Raw genomic sequence first — 16,592 nt, 5'->3', positions numbered from 1 at the left:
AAAGAGGATTTATTGTGGTGATTTGGATGCCCTTCCATGTCTCCAAATTGAGCAAGTTTTTGACTTTTCACCAGGATGTCTGGCACTGTGTAGGTTGAGCCATAAGCTTCAACCCAAAAGCAGACATTTAATTATCTTAGCAGCCCTCAAATTGTTTTCATATCATAAATTCCTGGGTTATTGGAAGGATACTGTTCAGTTTCTTGGAAATGGTGTGAATGTTTCTTGCTAAAGCGTTAAATGATTCTCTTTTGCAGCCAAATGAGTTTATAGCCAGATTCTTTGTGTCATTCGTTATCTACTTCATTATTCTCTTACCTCAATGCCACTGTTCAGCAATTAAAGTCAATGAACTGAAGCCTGAGGTCCTGAACTATGGAATTTTACATTCATTTTTCAGTTGTTTTCTATTCACTGAAACATCCTGTTGAGACTTTGAAAGGCTGGAATTTATCAATCACATATTACAAAGGAAATCAGGGTCAACCTAAACTTTTACTGAGACCTGAGTTTTTCTTGGTGTTTCCACTACACTCAAATTAAAACCAGCTCTAAGGAAATAAACAGTTTCGCTGAGTGAAATGTGCTTGGTCAGATGAAAGAATAGATGATGCTTTTGTGCAAGAATGGAAGAGGACTGATAAAACAGAGAATTATCTTACAGAAAGGCAACCCACAGGCATGTGAGAACCAGATCATGGAATCTTAAGAGCTGGAAGGGGGCTGTCTAGTCTAACCTCCCACCCAGTGTAGAAAACTCATGTGTGTTAACATGGGATTTCTTGGAGCACAGACCAAAAGAGAACTGGGAGAATTAGGTCATGATTTTCTTAAATGGATCATCTCTTTATTAAAAGACCAAGTAAGAAAAGAAAATCTGATACACAATATTTACTGGTATGTTTTTATGATATCCATTCAAAGTGATATTTAAAGTAGCAAAATTTCTTACGGCTTAGTAGGAACTCTATGGCAGATATTACTCATGACTATGTAAGTCTAAGAGGCACAGCTGCTTCACATGCCAGTGAAGTGATTATGACTTTATTTTTCCAAATAGCATTTAATACCCTGAAATGGTTCATGCAATTTTCATATTGCCTAATGTTAAACTAAAAGGTATCTTCAACATGGATAATTTTAATATAGAAAGGGTTGTATAAATTGATTTACAAGAAAAAAATAACAAAGCTCTTACTACCAAAATTATTTCATATTTATGTTGTACATGGTCTAATACATATGTTGTATATTTTTATATATGTACATATGCTCTCTTTTAGAGTATAAGCTCCTTGAAGGCAGGGACTGTTTCCCTCTTGAATTTATATCTCTAGGCCCAGCACACAGAAGGTGCTTTGATAGACTGATTGACTAGACCTAGCTGACTCAGTTTCATACTTTCTTGATTTTAGGCATTTTGTTGTTGCTCTTTTCTCAACAAGGGATAATACCTGTCTTTTCCCACTTCTATGTGTTAAGTCTAAGTCTTTCTTAAATCTAAGCTTTTTGTTCTTTCCTCTGTGGCAAGCAGATACTCAATTTCTGTCTTTCTCCTTAAACTTCACTCTGTGCCAGAAAATGGTGGTTCCATATGAGATGGTAGGGAAATGACCAAGATGTTCTTATTGCTTGGCTACATTTTGGGGATCAGTAAAGAGAAAATAACCAGTGAATATAATCTAATACTTTTGACAAGACCCCTTGCCAGAGGCTATATACAATTTTGAATCATAGTGGTATTAAGAGTGGGCAAAAATTTTGTTTACGATAATGAAGAATCTTAGAGGAAATGAAAGAAGGACAGAGATAATCATTGTAATAGTTAACATTTATATAGTGTTTTATAATTTTTAAAGCATTTTACACATTATGTCAGCTGAACCTTATCACATCTCTGGGAAATAGCTATTATCTACATCCTCATTTTGAGAGGCTTGGAGAGGTGAAGTGACTTCCCTAGTGTCACACAGTAAGTGTCTGCGGCAGGATTCAACTCAGATCTTGCAGAATCCAGGACTACCTCCATTATGCCATCCAGGGATAAGTCAGTACTTCTCTGGATGGAAAACTATAAAGATCTGCTTTCCTTGGGGACTGCTACTTGAATTAGTATTATTAGTTGTTGTTTAGTCATTTCCAGTCACGTTCAACATTTCATAACTCATTTGGGGTCTTCTTGGCAGAGATACTGGAATAGTTTGCCATTTTCTTCTCCAGCTCATTTTTACAGACAAGGAAACCCGTATCAAGAGGGGTAAGTGACTTGCCGAAGGATCCCCAGCTAGTTAGTGTCTGGGGCTGGATTTGAACTCAGGAACGTGGGTCTTCCTGACTTTAGGCTCTTTTGCACTATGGCGCCACCTAGTCCCCACTAATCCACATTTTTATGAACTGACAGGAAAGAGCACACAGTAAAATCTCTGCATGCACAGATAATAAATACTAAACTCCTCTGGGGAGTGGAGAGAAAGAGAAGGGGCTGAGAGAGTGAACCTAGTCCTGCCTCCCCTCTCTGCTTTTACACTTGAATAAATTGAGGACCAGTGAGTCCACCTGCAGAACACTCAGAGAGCAGAGAACCGACTTCAGCTACATTGTTTCTTCACTACATCACAGTGTCCTGGCTAGGATGCCTGCAGCCTTCCTTGCCTAAAAGTCTGAGCCAAAGCAGGCTTAGGAAAATAGCTTCAGGCTGTAGCCCCTGGATTGCACTGACATCTGGCATGGAGCCACTGGGGAGACCAGAGGGGGCTGAACAGATTTACAGGACTTCTGCAAGGCCTCAGAATTCTTAAACAGTTCTGAATTCTGAACCATCCTAAGGGCTCTTGGTGGCGACTGAGGCCATCCGAGCTAGGGCCAGCAGGAGGAGGCTCTACATATTTCTTCCATCCTCAGAGCCAAGAAGGGAGCTCTTGGCAGCGTAAGGCTGGCTCAGGTCAAGCTACGGAACAAAGGCACAACTGCTCTGCCCTCTGTCCCTCTCCTTCCACTTTGCAAATGGGACCAAGGGTTCTTGGAAACCGTGCTCTCTTCTGTCCCCACTTCCCTAACGGACTCACATGACTTTCTATTTGCTCGTGATCGTTTCCTTTCTCTTGGCACCACTCGCTGACTGGGCACTTGGGTGGCTGATTTGACGATGCGATCCATGATCTCGTCTGCTGCGTCATCCGTAACGTTAGGCGAGTCGTCAGTGCTGGCGTGCCACGTGCTGCTGGTGCAGCCTGGGCAAAAAACAAAACAAAACAAAAAACACAATGAGCCCCAATTTTTCATCTAGAAGATCCGCAAAAGTTGGGTCATATCTTCCTGAGAATTATCCCAGTAAAAATCCAAATAAGAAGTTAACATACCCAATTCTCAATTACCTGCATTTAGAGTCACCACTTCAGAGAAGTACACCACCAGATTTTGTGGTGCATCAGCGTATTCTGAATGCCTTTCAACTAATGCTTTGTTTTATTTAGTTTTCCTTCTCCAGGTGATTTTATTTTCTTTTTTCACTTAATAGCATTTTTTTTGATTATACATAGATATTTTTCAACATACATTTTTGTAAAGTTGAGCTCCAATTTTTTTCCTTCCCTTCCTTCCTTCCCCTTTTCTTTCTCCCCCAAGACAACAAGCAATCAGATATAGATTATACATATATATCAATTAGTAAGTGTCTAAGCCCGGATTTGAATTAGGAAGATGAGTTTTCCTGACTCCAGGGCCTATACTCTATCTACTAATGTAACTGCCCAGGCAAATAGCTCACAATAAATACAGCAGAAAAACAGTACACACTTCTGAGTAGGCAGATGTTTAACTCTCAAAGGAGAAAAGGTCTTTCCTGGAAATTGTGCCATCATGACAACTGTATATGTGGCCATTAACTAATTATTCTTTCCTCATGTCTGTCATCATCCATATCCCCATGCTTAGACTCACACAGAGTCCAACCTGCTTCCTTGCCAGTTATGACAAGGAGCAGGGGGTAAGTTTAATGACTGGCCTTGTGCCATGAGGACATTTCATAAGCACCAATTTAAAAACTAATCCAGATAAGAAGATTAAAAACAAAACAAAACAAAAACTCACTGTAGGCCTTTTTCCAGCAAATCACCTAGTTAGGACCATCCAGTGGATGCATGCAGAGCATGCCCTAAGTAATACCCAGCCATTAATTGCTGTTTTAAAGACCAAAAGTAGAACCAGACTGAGTCAGACCAAAATGTTAACAATAAGGCCATCTTTCATATAAGCCAGGAACTAAACTGCCAGAAAGGACAGAGAGAAGGCTGGAAATCTAGACCTTATTGACTATCCTCAGGGGTCCTTCAATGGTTTTTCATTGGCTTTGTTCCCTGACCAGGCCTTTTGACAGCTTGCCACTGTTACATTTCCTTCCCTCTTCCAATTACACAAGAAAATAAATTTTATGTACAAAAAGACATTACAAAATGATTATCCCCATTCCTTAGGAGTCAAGGGCCAGGCTTCTGGGCACTCATCAAGGAAAGCTCTCTCCACATTGTCATTCTCTTTATTTAATCCATGCAGATCTTCAGGGTTGTAAGAATTCTACAAGCAATTCTTGAGGAACAAAATGTATGGCCTGCCTAGGAGCCCTGTGTGGAAGGGTCTTCACTGGTGGTTTAAAGCTGACAATTAGCTGCTAATTAGTGTAATCACTCTCTGACCCACACAACCTATAGCTATTTCATTTGCCATTGCCAGGAAAGCCTTTGTGTCATGGCTTTCCAAACTCACTTAGGGTTGGGTAGTTTTGTGAAACTACTTGTTTATTTCTTCCCAGTTCACATTTAAAATTTGTATGAAGATAAGACAGTCACATGTAAAATGTTAAATAACAAGAGATGTCACAAGGCAGCATATCCATCGGTCAGACAGTAAATGAGAGCAACATGCAATAATGAATAGAATGCTGGACTTGGGAGTCATGAAGATTTAGATTATTCATATCCTATCTGTGAGACTCACTAGCTAATGTGGATATGACCAAGTATGTAACCTTTCTGATTCCCAGTTTCCACATCCGGAAAAGAACTATGGAGACTGAATGCAGATCAAAGTATGATATTTTCACTTTTTTTTTTTTGTTTTGTTTTTTGTTTCTTTTTTTTTCTCCTTTTGTTCTGATTATTCTTTTACAACATGACTAATACAGAAATATGTTTAACATGATTATACATGTATAACATATCAGATTGCTTGCTATTTTGGGGAGAGAAGAGGGCAGAGAGTGAATGAGAAAAATTTGGAACACAAAGTCTTACAAAAATAAATGTTGGAAACTATCTTTATATATAATTGGAAATGAATAAAATGCTGTTGATGAAACTTCCTCCTCTTCCATTGTCAATTGACCATGAGAATCAACATAGAACTTTTGGCTTTTCATATTGGGTTATAGCTTGACCTTAAGTCATTTGTAATCTCTTTGGACCTCAATTTCCTCATATTTAAAATAATATTAGACTTAGATGGTCTTTGAACTTTCTTCCTATGATAAGGGCCTGTGTCATGGACTTTTTGATATCATGGACCCCTTTGGCATCCTGGGTGAAGCCAAGGAACTGTTCACTTCCCTGGGCAAGTCACTTGACCCCAATTGCCTCAGCAAAACAACAACAACAACAACAAAAACAAAACAAAACAAAAAAGAATAAATCAAAACAAACCAAAAAACAAATTATACTGAAATACAATTAAACCAAGTTCATAGACCCCAAGCTAGGAACTCTAGTTCTATAATCTGAGAGCCATTTCAAGCTGCATTATAAAAGCAGTGCTATAAGGAAAGAAGTGGCAAATTACCTCTACTGGCTCGGCTTCGTGTCCTTACGCCTAAAGCTGAGGTGCCCTCTTCACCAATGGAAGATGTTTTCAGCACAGCCTTCATATTTTCATGTTCAGCTGCGTCTTCTGCATATTCCAGTCCCTGTGGTTGGCTCTGAGAGGGAGTGGAACTGCTAGAGAATTTTCCGGTCTGCAAAAAAGCAATCAGAGTTAGGATATGTCACCTTTCTAGAACAGCTGACTACTGTTCAAGAAGGGAAAAGAATTCCATAGTTGAATTTAGTTAAAGAAACGAAATTGAATACTGTTAGAGGTACATTCTGCTTCTGCAGATCCAACTATAGAGGCTGTTGCTTATTTATCTGTTTGGAAATATATAATATAATAATATTTATTATTAATAATAATAGCATTTACATAATTTCTTTTGAAACTGTCTCCCTATTTCTCTCAAAAAGAATGAAAGAGGGAAAGGAAGGAAAGAAAGAAGGAAAGAAGGAAGAAAAGAAGGAAGGAAGAAACTCTACAAATATTTTGTGAAAACATTTGTGTGACAATAAGTTCTGTTGTGAAAGAGAAGAGCTCTTGCCTCTTCTGTTTTCAAGGGGAACAGGGAAGGGACTGGACATATGATTTCACTAGCATGGAAACTTCCTGGAGAATAACCGACATCTTCCATGTTAGCTTGGTATTTTCTTTTTTAACTTATTGTCTTGCAGAGTTGTTAAAAAGACCAACAAATCCGTCAACTTTAGTTGGTTTTATGTTATCTTCCTTTGTGAACTTTCTTAATTGGGCCCTGTAGGAAGAGCTTAAAATTCAGTCAAATATATTTATCCCCAAATCCTCTCAGAATAACAAAATATATCTCATCATGCAGTCAGTTGAACATATTGAGCCTTATTATGGTAGATTAAGTGCTAACAAACGTAGAACAAATATACCTCAGCATTTGTGAAAGCCTTTTATTAAAATGGAGTTTTATTAGTGAAGATAAAAATTTTGGAGCTGAAAACTATTCCAACTTTCACATTTTTATAGATCAAGTTATTGAGGCCGAAAGACACGAAATATCTTGTTAAAGGTGTAGTGAGAAGCAGGGCCAGGGCTGAAACTCAGGTATTCTGACTTTTAAAGTCTCCTTTGACTACTTAGAGTTGCCTCTCACAGAGAGGAAAATTTGGATTTAACACTAATACTAATGTAGCCACATGGATAAATGAGATCTAGGAAAACAAAATCCTATTTGTAGTAGCAGAATCATTATAATGAGCCAGGACTGGGGATACAAAACAATGGAAGGTTTTTGATATCTTGAGTTTTACTTGGCCATAGTGTGACTACAAAGTATTATGACTGGCTTTGTTCCTTCTTCCCTCCTTCCCTCTCCCCCCTCCCCCCTGCTTCTCTTTCTCTTGTTTTTTTTTTTTTTTTTTCTTCTTTTTCGAGACAGGGAGACAGTTTCAAAGGAAAAAGTATACATTGATAAATGAATAAAAGGAGAAAGAACTTTTTTTTTAGGGATTTTGTTTTCAGAATTTAACTAATTTAAGGTTCATCCTTTTATAGTAAAGAAGCAACATTAACATTGACTCAAATTTTGGGGACTAAGAAGGGGATACCTTATTGCTCCCACACTATGTAGATTTACATGACTTACACCAAATATCCAATGAATATTAAAAAAATAAAGCATCCATGAGTTTCCAAATATCTATGCTGAAGTGTACTGTTCCCCTAACAACATAGAATAATTTGGTAATTTCAAATTATGTAAATCATAATTTGGAAGAGGAATTTAATCTGTAGTAGTGTTGGGCAAAGAATAAAATTTGTAGAAAGATGTTATATTACATGTAAACTCATGCTGAAACAGTGAAACAACATTCACTATTAGTAGTTTTAACAATTATTTATAAAAAGACATGCAAACTGATGTTCTCTTCTTCTATGAACCATAAATCCTAGGCCCACCATAGTAGTATTAATATTTCTGTACTACTTCATGTAGGGGCTCCATAATGCCAAATACATATATAAATTCTGAGAAATTCTATTATGTAGATTTTTTGGGGAAGGGATGGCATTTCTATAACTTGACTTTTTTCTTTTCTTTTATTTGGCATTCTACATAACCTAGGTATCACAGTAAGGTAGCTTTAAAAATCATTCTGCAAATCTTTAGGAACTTAGCAATTCTCTGAAACTTAGATGGCTGTCATTTACATTTGCCAATGATAATCCCTCATTCCCATCATTCTGACTTCATTCTATTTCCATTTATATACTAGGTTCATTTCTAAGCATATAATAAGCCATTTAGATTTCAAGAATGGATAGATTTCAAGAATAGGAGAGTCAAAAAGAATAGCTCTACTTAGATTTCTTTTCCATATTCCTGGTAATATTTAATGTCCAGAGAATATTTAAAAGTCAAAATTCAAATTTTGTATTACTTATTTCACCAAAAAGGGTTGGGCTTTCCCTGAGGAGCACGTGGGTATTTTCCCGGGTTTCTGTTTACTTCCAATGGCAAAGAAAACATAATAGGATTCTGCCTGAAATTTCTGAAAATTCTGCCTGTTAGATGAATACAAGGAATTAATGCAAACCCTCCATAAAATACTGTTAATGATAAAACACTCGACCAGACAGAAAATTCCAAGTGAATAGTTGCCCCTAAGTTTCAAATGCTGATCATTTCACGCTGCTAATGTTAGGAACAAATTTCAGAGCACACATTGAAGAAGTCAAAAAGATCATTCCAAGCATTTTAAGTAAACATACCTCAACTTCATCTTCTTCATCGGTCTATCAGAAGGGAACAAATAATACACAGAAGATAGAAAGGATTCTTAGCAGATGCAAAAGGACACCTTGTTCTTAAGAGTTCTTGACATTACCCTCATTTAAATAAGCTCAGTAAGCATAGAAACAATAGCAGTTTTCCAAGTAGATCTCCATTGCCTACCTCATCAAGCATACTATAAATATAAATGTGGTAAAAAGTGTGATGAACTGAGATTCAAGTCCTAGATCTGATATCAGCTAACTGTATCTTTGGGTCGCCTTTTTGGTCCCCAGTAAGGGCTCTCTTGGGTTTCTCCTCTGTGAACTAAAAGGAGTGGATTAAATAATCTTAAACTACCTTTTTGATCTCAAATTTTATGATTTTCCATTTCCTACTTCTGGAGATTCTTCATGCTGACAATGTGCCCTAATTATCCATCTTTCAATTATTGATTCAATCCAACAAACATTTACTGGGCTCTCTGCTAAGTATTATACATAAGGTAAAGGTGAAATAAACACGAACCTTGTTCTCAAGGAGTTTAGGGTCTAAGATTTGATTTTATTTCCCATTACTTCTCAACAGTCTAGACAGTTTTCATCCTGTCCTATGGACATGCCATGCTTGACTTTCCTTTGTGAATGCCTTCAATCTCTCTTTTGTGAATTATAACTATTTAATCTATATTGGATTACTTGCTGTCTAGGGGAAGAGGGTAGAGGGAAGGGAGGGAGAAAAATTTGGAACACAAGGTTTTTGTGAGGGTGAATGTTGAAAACTATATTTGCATGTATTTTGTAAATAAAAAGCTGTTATCAAAATAAAAAATAAAAATAAATGTGGGAAACTAAAAAACAAAACAAAACTATAACTATCCTTCAATTCAAGTCTCATCCAAGATTTACAAGAAGCTTGTTTTTGGATCGCCTACCCTTACTGATCATATCCCTTCCAGAGACCCCTTATAGCACGTCAAGTCAGTGCTATATAATTCACTAAATTACTCAATACCATTCTGCCTTGTATGGCTTTTTCTTGAATGTTTATTTTGTTTTCCCAAGAAGATTATGAATTACTTGAAGGCAAGGATTAGATTTTATGCCTTTTCAATATCCCTCACAGGAGATGGTACATACAGTGCTTGGCAGGAACACTGCTTAATAAAAAAAGAATCATTCTATCTTAGAATCTGAAAGAATTTGGAAGAGAGGCATTTAATCTTAATCTTCCATCCTGAGGCAGGAAAATTCTCCATCAAAACCACAATAGGTGGTCATTTATATATGGTTACTTAGTTACATTTGCCAATGATAATCCCCTATTCCCATCATTCTGACCTCATTCTATTTCCATTTATATACTAGGTTCAATTTAAACATATAACAAACCATTTAGATTTCAAGAAACAAAATAGGAGAATCAAAAAGAATAGGTCTACTTCGGTTTCTTTTCCATATACCTGGTTCAACTCTTTGATTTTTCATGACCTCATTGTGTGTGTGTGTGTGTGTGTGTGTGTGTGTGTGTGTGTGTGTGTTCACTTGTTTTTTTTTAGGAAAGATCATGGAGTAGTTTGCCATTTCCTTCTCTATCTTGTTTTACAGATGAGGAAACTGAGGCAAACGGTTAAATGAGTTGCCCAGGATCACACAGTGTCCAAGGCTGGTGATCTATTCCAAGCCCACTGTGCCACCTAGTTGCCAAACCCTGAAGTTACTGGACTAGGAGTCAAGAAGAAATGAGACCTGGATTCAAGTCTCTACTATATGCTCTTACAAGTTACTTAAAGAAACATCTCTTAACCCCAATTTTCTCACCTGCAAAATAGGGATAATGATGATTGTAGTAATTAAATCAAAGAGTTGTTATGAGGAAAAGACTGTAATTTTTGACACGATCAGGAAATTTTAATTATTGTAATCTGCTTAGTTTTAATTTTTGGAAGCTTTTTTATATAATTGAGTCAATATCTGCCTCCAAAATCAACCATTTTAATTCTGCTTCCTGGAGCCACACAGAATAAATGTTAATTTCTCTTTCCACATGAAAATCCTTCAAATATTTGAAGACAACCATCATTTGCCTTACAAAAAAGTATTCTATCCTTGAATAATATGGCTTTCAGATTCTCATCTATACTAGTTGCCATTGTTTAAAAGTTTTCCAATTTGTCAATGTCTTCCTGTAGGTCCCCTCAATATTATCACTCAGATTGTCACTATACCATAGGTTATAGTGAGATGAATTATTTCCTGAAATCTGGGCATTACACTTCTATTTATGCCACCTAAAGTATCTTTATTTTTGCATAACTTCTGCTGTGAATTGTTGGCTCATACTGACTTTATGGCCAATTAAAACACCCTGTGTCTTTTTTTTCCACAAAAACATACTTCCTAGGCAAGATCTCATACATTGTGTTGTTGTGTAATTTCACAATTATATAATCTGATTTTATTTTAGTAAAAATGTAGAACCTTATATGTTTACCTTTTAAGTTTTATCTATGATTTGACTCCATATTCTTATTTATGGAATAGTGTGGTCCTTTTGCATAAAGTAGAACTTAATACATGATGTAATTTCTCATTTTAATAATGACCCATGGATTAGATTTTCTTCTCACTTTAAAGAATGTAAACTGTTTTCTTATCTAACATATGCCTATGAGATGTTTAACTGCTTAGACTTCTGACTGTGTGGTCTAATTTAATTGAGAAATAAACTTCTTTTGGTAGAATAAACTATAACATGGTTGAAAATAGCAGCATATACCACATGGGGTTTATTCAACTCTACCCTTGGTTTGGCTCTGGGTTGGTTATTACTTCAAAAGGACATCAAAATGTTAGAGGCAAACCATTAAAATCTTCCTATTTTGGAACTTTTTTTTTTTTTTTTTTTTTAGTTTTACTTAGAATTTAGTTGTGCTGGTGATTTAATAAGTTTGGATTTCCTACTGTTACAAAGCTTATTTCTGGTAGATACTGAAGCATGATGTAATGGAAAGAGCCTTGGAATTGGAGTCAAAAGACTTGAACAAGCTGGGTTCACTTTGGGCAGAGCTAGAACTAGCTAATTGTGTCATTTTGGACAAATCACTTCTCCAATCCTTGGTTCACTTCTCACCCCAAACAATGCCTCTTCTGATGCTTTAGCACTTATCATCCCAGGCATAGGTGACTTTTTCCTGATCTGTCTTTTCATAAGCATTTTCTTTGCAGTCAGTCAATACTGCCAACTAGCACTTATTAGGTGTCTACTAGGTGCCAGATGGCACAATGGCTAGAGTATTGGGCTTGAAGCCAGGAAGACTCATCTTCATGAATTCAAATCTGCCTTTAGGCACTTACTAGCTGTGTGACTCTGAGCAAGTCACTGCTATTTGCCTCAGATCCTCAACTATAAAATGAACTGGAAAAGGAAATGGCAAACCACTTCAGTATCCTTGCCAAGAAAACCTCAAATGGGATCATGAAAAGTCAGATGCAACTGAAGTGACCCAACAACTATGAGCTATGCACTAAGGTAAGTATTGCAGTTACGAAAAAAAAAAAAAAAAAAAAAAGAAGAAGCAAAAAACAGTCTATGTTCTCAAGGATCTTAAATATGATGGAAGAAACAAGAGAAGAATAACTATGTTCATACAAGATAAGTGCAGAATAAAATGGAGATAACAAACAGAAGTAAGGCACCAGTATTAAGGGGATTTGGGAAAGAAGATGGGACTTTAGCTGAAATGTGATGAAGGAGATGAAGATGAAGAAGAGAGAAAGTTCCAGCCATGAGAGACAGCCAGTGAAGATACCTGGGGTTAGAATGGAGTTCTTGCTGGCCATATCATACAATTAATCGATATTAAACTTATAGTCTATAAAACCTCAAGATGTTTTCCAGATGATCGGCTATCTGATCCTGCTTCCCCTGTCTTCTATTTTTAATGTTGATTTTTTTAATCCAAGTGTAAGATTCTTACGTTTATCCCATTGAATTTCATTGTATTAAATTTGGCCCAATAATCTAGATCATCTCAAGATATTTTTGAATATCTCTCAGATTATTCTTTGTTTGGAGTATCTGCAGATTTGATGTGTATACCATCTATGCTTTTATTGAATTTGATGAAAAAAATATTAAACATGGCCAATCCTTGACTTTGAGAGCCAGTGGAAACTTCTTTACAAGCTGATTTCTTTAGACTAAATTCTTTAATCAATTCCGGATTCACCTAATTCTTTCAAAGGATCTAATCCTATCCCATGCAAAGTATTGAAGAGAGGAAAGAAAAAGAAACTCACCCTACCTTCAGAGAGTTTACAACCTGTTTGAGGAGATAAGATTCTGTGAAACTACCAAAAAATAACAAGCTTTTATTAGCTCATTTGAGCCTGAAATTCTTTGATTAAAAGACTATACAGGATTACAAAGGACCACCAAGGTTCTCTAGTAACCCTGAGACGGAGAGAGACAAGAAATGAGAGATGCTGCCTCTTTCCATAAGCATAGCATGCTGCCTTACTTTCCATAAGTAAGAGCCACAGCTAAGTAAGAATCGTGTCTGCTATATTCATAACAAGTGGTCATCCATACCACTCCTGAAGAGCATTACTGACAGAGAACTCACTACTGTAGCCTCTTCCTCTTTTGAATAGTTCAAATAGTTAGGAAGTTTTCCCTTACTTTAAACTGCAATTCCCCTTCTGCATCTAGTTTTCCCTCTAGGGCAACCTATAGACCTGTTACTAGAGTCATGTGATTTTTACATAGGATTACAAAGGAAACCAATTTTGCTGAAATACATTTATCAAAAATATTTTAAAAACAAGGTCATGTACCTTAGGTTAAGAACTCCTGTTCTAGAAAAAAAATTCTCATCACTTCAAGTACCTAAAGAAAGTCATCCCATGTCCCCTAAGCTTCCCCATTTCCTTCACTTTATTTTCAAATGGCCTGAGGTCCAGTCCTCCTGGTCGTACTGCTCTGGATGCTCACCATCCTGTCAATGTCCTTTTTCTTTTTCTTTTTTTCTTTTTTTTTTTTTTTTTTTGAGGCTAGGGTTAAGTGACTTGCCCAGGGTCACACAGCTAGGAAGTGTTAAGTGTCTGAGATCATATTTGAACTCAGGTCCTCCTGAATTCAGGGCTGGTGCTCTATCCACTGCGCCACCTAGCTGCCCCCTCAATGTCCTTTTTAAAGTTAAGCCTTGAAGAGTCACAACTCTGAAACTTTGGTTTTAATTCAATTTAGTTCATTTTAACAAACACTCATCAAGTCCATACGTGCAAGAGAGTGAGGGAGAACAAAAATGACCAGGATGCTCTTCTGCCTTCTAAGTTCTTAGAATATAGTATAAGAGATAAGATATGGGGGCAGCTAGTTGGCGCAGTGGATAGAGCACCAGCCCTGAAGTCAGGAGAACCTGAGTTAAAATCTTGTCTCAGACACTTAACACTTCCTGGCTGTGTGACCCTGGGCAAGTCACTTAACCCCAATTGCCTCAGCCAAAAAAAACCCAAACAAGAGAGAGATAAGATATGTCTGAAAATAAGTGCAGTACCTAAAGATAAATGATGTAAGTACTGTAAAATTCATAATCCACTCAGTTGTCAAACTGATCTTCCCAAAGATCCAGTCTGATCACACCTCCCCAATATTTAGCCAACCTCAGGGGCTCCCTGTTGCCTCCTTTTAACGGCCTCCATGATCTCTTTCCTACCTTCCCAGTCCTCTTACGCATTATACTCCCTGACACCCCCCAGTTGCCTAAAACCCAAATTTAAGTTTGACCTTTAACCAAAAAAATCTTTTAAAATTGCTAGAACATTCAAAAGTGGAACAGACTGTTTCAGTAAGTGGGGGACTCCCCTTCATTTGGGTTCCAGCTGATCAGTTTGAGATTCTGTGATTCCTACAACTAGAAAGGCACTATTTCCTTTGAAAAATCTTTAAAAGCAATATCCTGAAGATACAGTAGATGGGGCTATAACTACATGAATGAAGACTGGAGAGAGACAAGAAGTGAGAGATGCTGCCTCTTTCCATAAGCAAGAATTCTGGGTTTTCCTGCTTTGAAAAATTAAGGATGAACTGGATTCCGGTCATGCCCTACCCTGATTTCCTCAGCAAGATCCGTACTTACAATTTAAGTATATAGAATATGAGATATAATTTAATACCAAATTATCAAATATAATTTGATATAAAATATTTTTAATACAATATAAACATTTTAGAAATGGAAAAGGGAACATTTAGTAAGTTATATTTTTACTTTTAGTTTTATGGCAAAGAATAATGATTTAACAAGCATTTAATATAACTCAATAACTAAGCTAAACTTTAAAGGACAGGCACAAAAAAGGTCATGGAGACCGTGACCAGTATAGTCCTTATACTTCATTAAGTGGTGTAGTGGATTGATTGTGTGACCTGGAAAAAGGAAGACCTAAATCCAAATCCATTCTCATATACTTACTAGCCATGTGACCCCGGGCATGCTACATAATTTCTACCTGTCTCAGTTTCCCTATATATAAATGGAGATAATAATAGTACCTAGGATCAAGTAAGAGGATCAAGTCAGAGAATAATTGTAAAGCACTTAGTACAGTGCCTGGCATGTTTCAAATGCTATAGAAATTATTATTATTACCTTGTTAAATTTCTCCATTTCAGATTTGGTTTTGGTGCTACCTCTTCCATGCAAGCTTCCTATACTTTCTTCTTCAGTACTTTCTCCTCATTCAAAATTCCTGTGGGTCAGTCTGACTTAGTAAATACTTGTTTGACTAATTTGAAGGAGGTCTTCTATTTTTTTCGTTCCCTTGAGATGAAATTTGGGCAAGGCGTTTTTCATCTGACCTGTTTGTTTTCATACTATTTTTGGTCCTCAAGTAGAAGGATGCTTAGCATCCTTTGCATACAGAAGCCAAGAGATGTGAATACTAAATGGAAAAGTCAGGTCCATCACCTTTATTTAAGCAAGGTGTCCAAGCAACATAGTAGTTTCCTTTGGCTTGAATGATGCTAGGAAGCCCAAGTTTTCTCTTAATATTCTGAGGCTTCTCAGAAAGCAAGTTTTACTTTGACTCCAAAAGAGCTAGAGATGAAGACATGAGTGTGTTAAATTTTGAGCAATGAATCTCACTGGCTCCAATAATGGCTGTCATCTGAAATAGTTTTTCTCTCTCCTGCTGGGGACTGATGGAAATCATTCACTAATATTCAATTAGTGGTTTTCTCCAGGCCTCTGGGGACAAGGGTGGGGTTTAGGATTGATACAGATCTCAGACCCCAGATTGTTAGACCTGGAAAGGACCTCACATTTAAGCTAGTGCAGGGCTGTTGTTTTATGTGATGAAAGAAAGACCAAGAAAGGTAAAAACAAGTCAAGCACAATCACATGTTTTTAGTGGCTCTGTACCTGGGAGTATTATTATCAGTTTTGGAGATTTTAAGGATACTTCAAGATTTTATTTTCTTCCAATAGATAAAAATAATCTTTGACATCTTTTAAGGCACAGTGAACTGCCCAGCTTACCATGTAAGGGGGGATAGTGTATCTGCTTGGAAACAAGACAATCAGGTTCAATAAAGATGCCTTTGATAGACAGAAGTCCCAATTTTATTCCTTTGCAAACTTAAGGGTCCCTGAATGAGGTTAATTGGGGCTTTTGCAAAAGAGATTTTCTGAGGTAATGAATATGGAAATAAGGGTCTAGCTAGATTATATAAAAATATTTTCCCTCTCTTAGCTTTATCAAGCATTAGCAATAACCACCTTAGGCAGGTCATTCCTCAAGACCTCAATTTTTAATGCCAAATGAAGAAGTGGTCATACATCAGAATCTTTACAATTCTCTCCCACTTCTTTCAGGCAAATTATGCAGCATTTTGTCTTTCTGTTAAGGGAATACATCATTGGGTTAAATGATGGGTCATATCTAACATGGAGTCGGGGGGGGGGTTGGATTACAGAGTCTTTATGAGA

At 36.8% G+C, this 16,592-nt stretch overlaps 1 protein-coding gene across 1 annotated transcript in view; it reads right to left on the bottom strand.

The window, feature by feature from the left end:
* The window catches only part of FHOD3 (formin homology 2 domain containing 3), a 630,786-nt gene that overhangs the window by 17,482 nt on the left and 596,712 nt on the right, over positions 1-16,592 (bottom strand). Inside the window, 2 exon segments of the mRNA XM_074279229.1 lie at positions 3,066-3,230; positions 5,830-6,001. Of these exon segments, the coding sequence (XP_074135330.1) occupies positions 3,066-3,230; positions 5,830-6,001 (337 nt within the window).

This window comes from Sminthopsis crassicaudata, chromosome 1, assembly GCF_048593235.1.
Source record: "Sminthopsis crassicaudata isolate SCR6 chromosome 1, ASM4859323v1, whole genome shotgun sequence".
Classification (NCBI taxonomy): Eukaryota; Metazoa; Chordata; class Mammalia; order Dasyuromorphia; family Dasyuridae; genus Sminthopsis; species Sminthopsis crassicaudata.
Note: the sequence above shows the minus strand (reverse complement) of the source record. Positions and strands in the feature narration are given on the sequence as shown.